The sequence below is a fragment of the Lottia gigantea genome (assembly GCF_000327385.1).
Source record: "Lottia gigantea unplaced genomic scaffold LOTGIsca_1339, whole genome shotgun sequence".
NCBI lineage: Eukaryota > Metazoa > Mollusca > Gastropoda > Lottiidae > Lottia > Lottia gigantea.
The window spans coordinates 1-2,148 of NW_008707498.1; the positions used below are offsets into that span (position 1 = coordinate 1).

A 2,148-nucleotide genomic window follows, 5' to 3' on the forward strand; every position below is an offset into this window, starting at 1 on the left:
CACTTGATCAGCTGGGTTAGTTAAAAACAGGGAGTACTAATTGTTAATTAAGCAGTTTGACCTAGTTTTGGTAATTGGCTTTATAATGGCTTGTTGTTGTTTCAGATACGTTATAGGATACATTTCACAAATTTGAGCAAAAAATTTTAACGACCTACAACAAGGCAGAATGTCCTTTTAGATATGAAAAAAGAGGGTGTATGTTTCCATGTTTGGCATGCTAACTTTGCCACGGATAAAAAAATATTTAAACTAGGAATCTTTCTACTACCTGGTTTTTGGCCAATCAATGAATAAGGAGAAAAGATAAAGATTAGATTATTGAACTTTGTATATGAACCAATGAAACATAGTGACAAGCAGGTTACTGTATCAAAGGCTCAATGATATCTGACTTGTAAACACTTGATAAATCAATTACCACCAAACATGGTGACATGAGTAATGGTCTACTGTAATGATGTCGGACTCTTAATCGCTTGATAAATCCAGATTGATTGCCACTGGCTACTGCATCAAAGGTTCAATGATATCAAACTCTTAAGCACTTGATAAATCTAGACTTATGGCAACTGGCTTCTGAATCAAAGGTTCAATGATGTCGGACTCATAAAAACTTGATATATACAGTCTAACTATTGACACCTGCTTTAATTGAATTAAAATGTTTATTTTCAGCCGTCAGGTCTGCGGGAACTCAATAGCTGTCTTTACTATTGGGTTTGACATACACCACACACAGTTAGATGATCAACGTAGCACGGTCAGTATACAAAGTTTATAAATTCCACTTTTGCGTCACAAATGTCTATCAGTCTGTGAAAACTTCAGAAGGCAAGAATCTTGATGGATTTTGACAAAACTTGGTGTGTTTATTATCTTTTATGGATGGACACTATTGAAGATCAAGTTATTGCCCTTGTGTTCGAAGTGTTCAATTGTAGCTTGTAAGTACTTAAGAGAACAGATTTATACCAAATTATCAATATTTGACAGACAAAAAAGTTCAGAAAAAATGTATGATGAATGGTTGAATATTTGACACTGGTGATTGTTACTATTCTTTCAAATAGTTTAATTTGAAAATACAGCTGCCAGTGGGCATATATCACCTTGCCTGGAAAGCTGTCTTTGATGAGTTGCAGTACCTATTATATGAGCTTTATACTGTAAAATCTGATTTCCCTTTGTTATTGATGCAGGTGGGAGGGCCGTATATGGAAAAAGTTTCTAGTCGATTGGATGTGTGATCTGTGTTAGAAGGATGACTGCCATTTACAAAAAAGACAAACCGGTATATAGAAAGAGAAATGTCCAGTTTGGGGTATTTTTTGAAGGAATTAGCATACATTTTAGCACTTCTGAAGATATATACAAGACCCAAATCAACACCTGAAAATGGCTAATGTGTCATAAAAATAAAATTACCATAACTAAAATGTTGTTTCTCTTCCAGGGTTCCAAGAAAAAGTAGCTGGTCTGAAGCTACAATAGGACATTTAAACTGGGAGGTCAATTAGGTTATGGTGGAGCACAAATGTCCCAAAGGCGACTCTTGGAACAAAGCTAGGTAAGGATATTTGAAATATTTCATATGGTATGATATAGCAATACAAGTCAAATTGTTTATACTGTATTTTTATACGCCCAATAAACATAAAAAAAAATATCTTGACACAATTCCTTTTATCGTTGGTAAATCTGCTGTTGTATGAACTGTTTTTGAATTGTCCTTAATTAAAAAAAATGACAACATTTTTAGAAACTTGGTATTCATATGTTTGAAATATTTATAATTTTAGGTGTAAACAGATAGAGCTTCACTACATGGAATTAAAGTGCTTATGATGTGGCACAGAAGTTCGCAAGGCAAGTGTACTTTAATGCATAATGCTATTCTTATACCTGACCATTTAGACTCCTCGATCCTTTGCCTGGCTAAAAGAAATTTATGCTTGAAGGGGTTAACAACTTGGTAACTGTGTATACTGCAATAAGGTGCTGTGGACTCAAATCTTCTTTAAGGTTTATAAACTTATGATGCCACACCTGCTTCTGCTTCCAAACTTCAAACCTGTGTCAACTTTAAATATCACCTACATTTCTGAAATGTCACTTGGTACTATTGACTTATCAGTACAAGGGTCA

General features: G+C 34.3%; 1 protein-coding gene across 1 annotated transcript in view; it reads left to right on the forward strand.

Annotated features, from left to right (window-relative positions):
- Positions 1-1,523: 1,523 nt before the first annotated feature.
- LOTGIDRAFT_239730 (hypothetical protein) overlaps positions 1,524-2,148 on the forward strand; it is a gene marked incomplete at its 5' end in the record, with an annotated part of 8,087 nt that continues 7,462 nt past the window's right edge. Inside the window, one exon of the mRNA XM_009049326.1 lies at positions 1,524-1,570. Within this exon, the coding sequence (XP_009047574.1) occupies positions 1,524-1,570 (47 nt within the window). The remainder of the gene's footprint in view (positions 1,571-2,148) is intronic.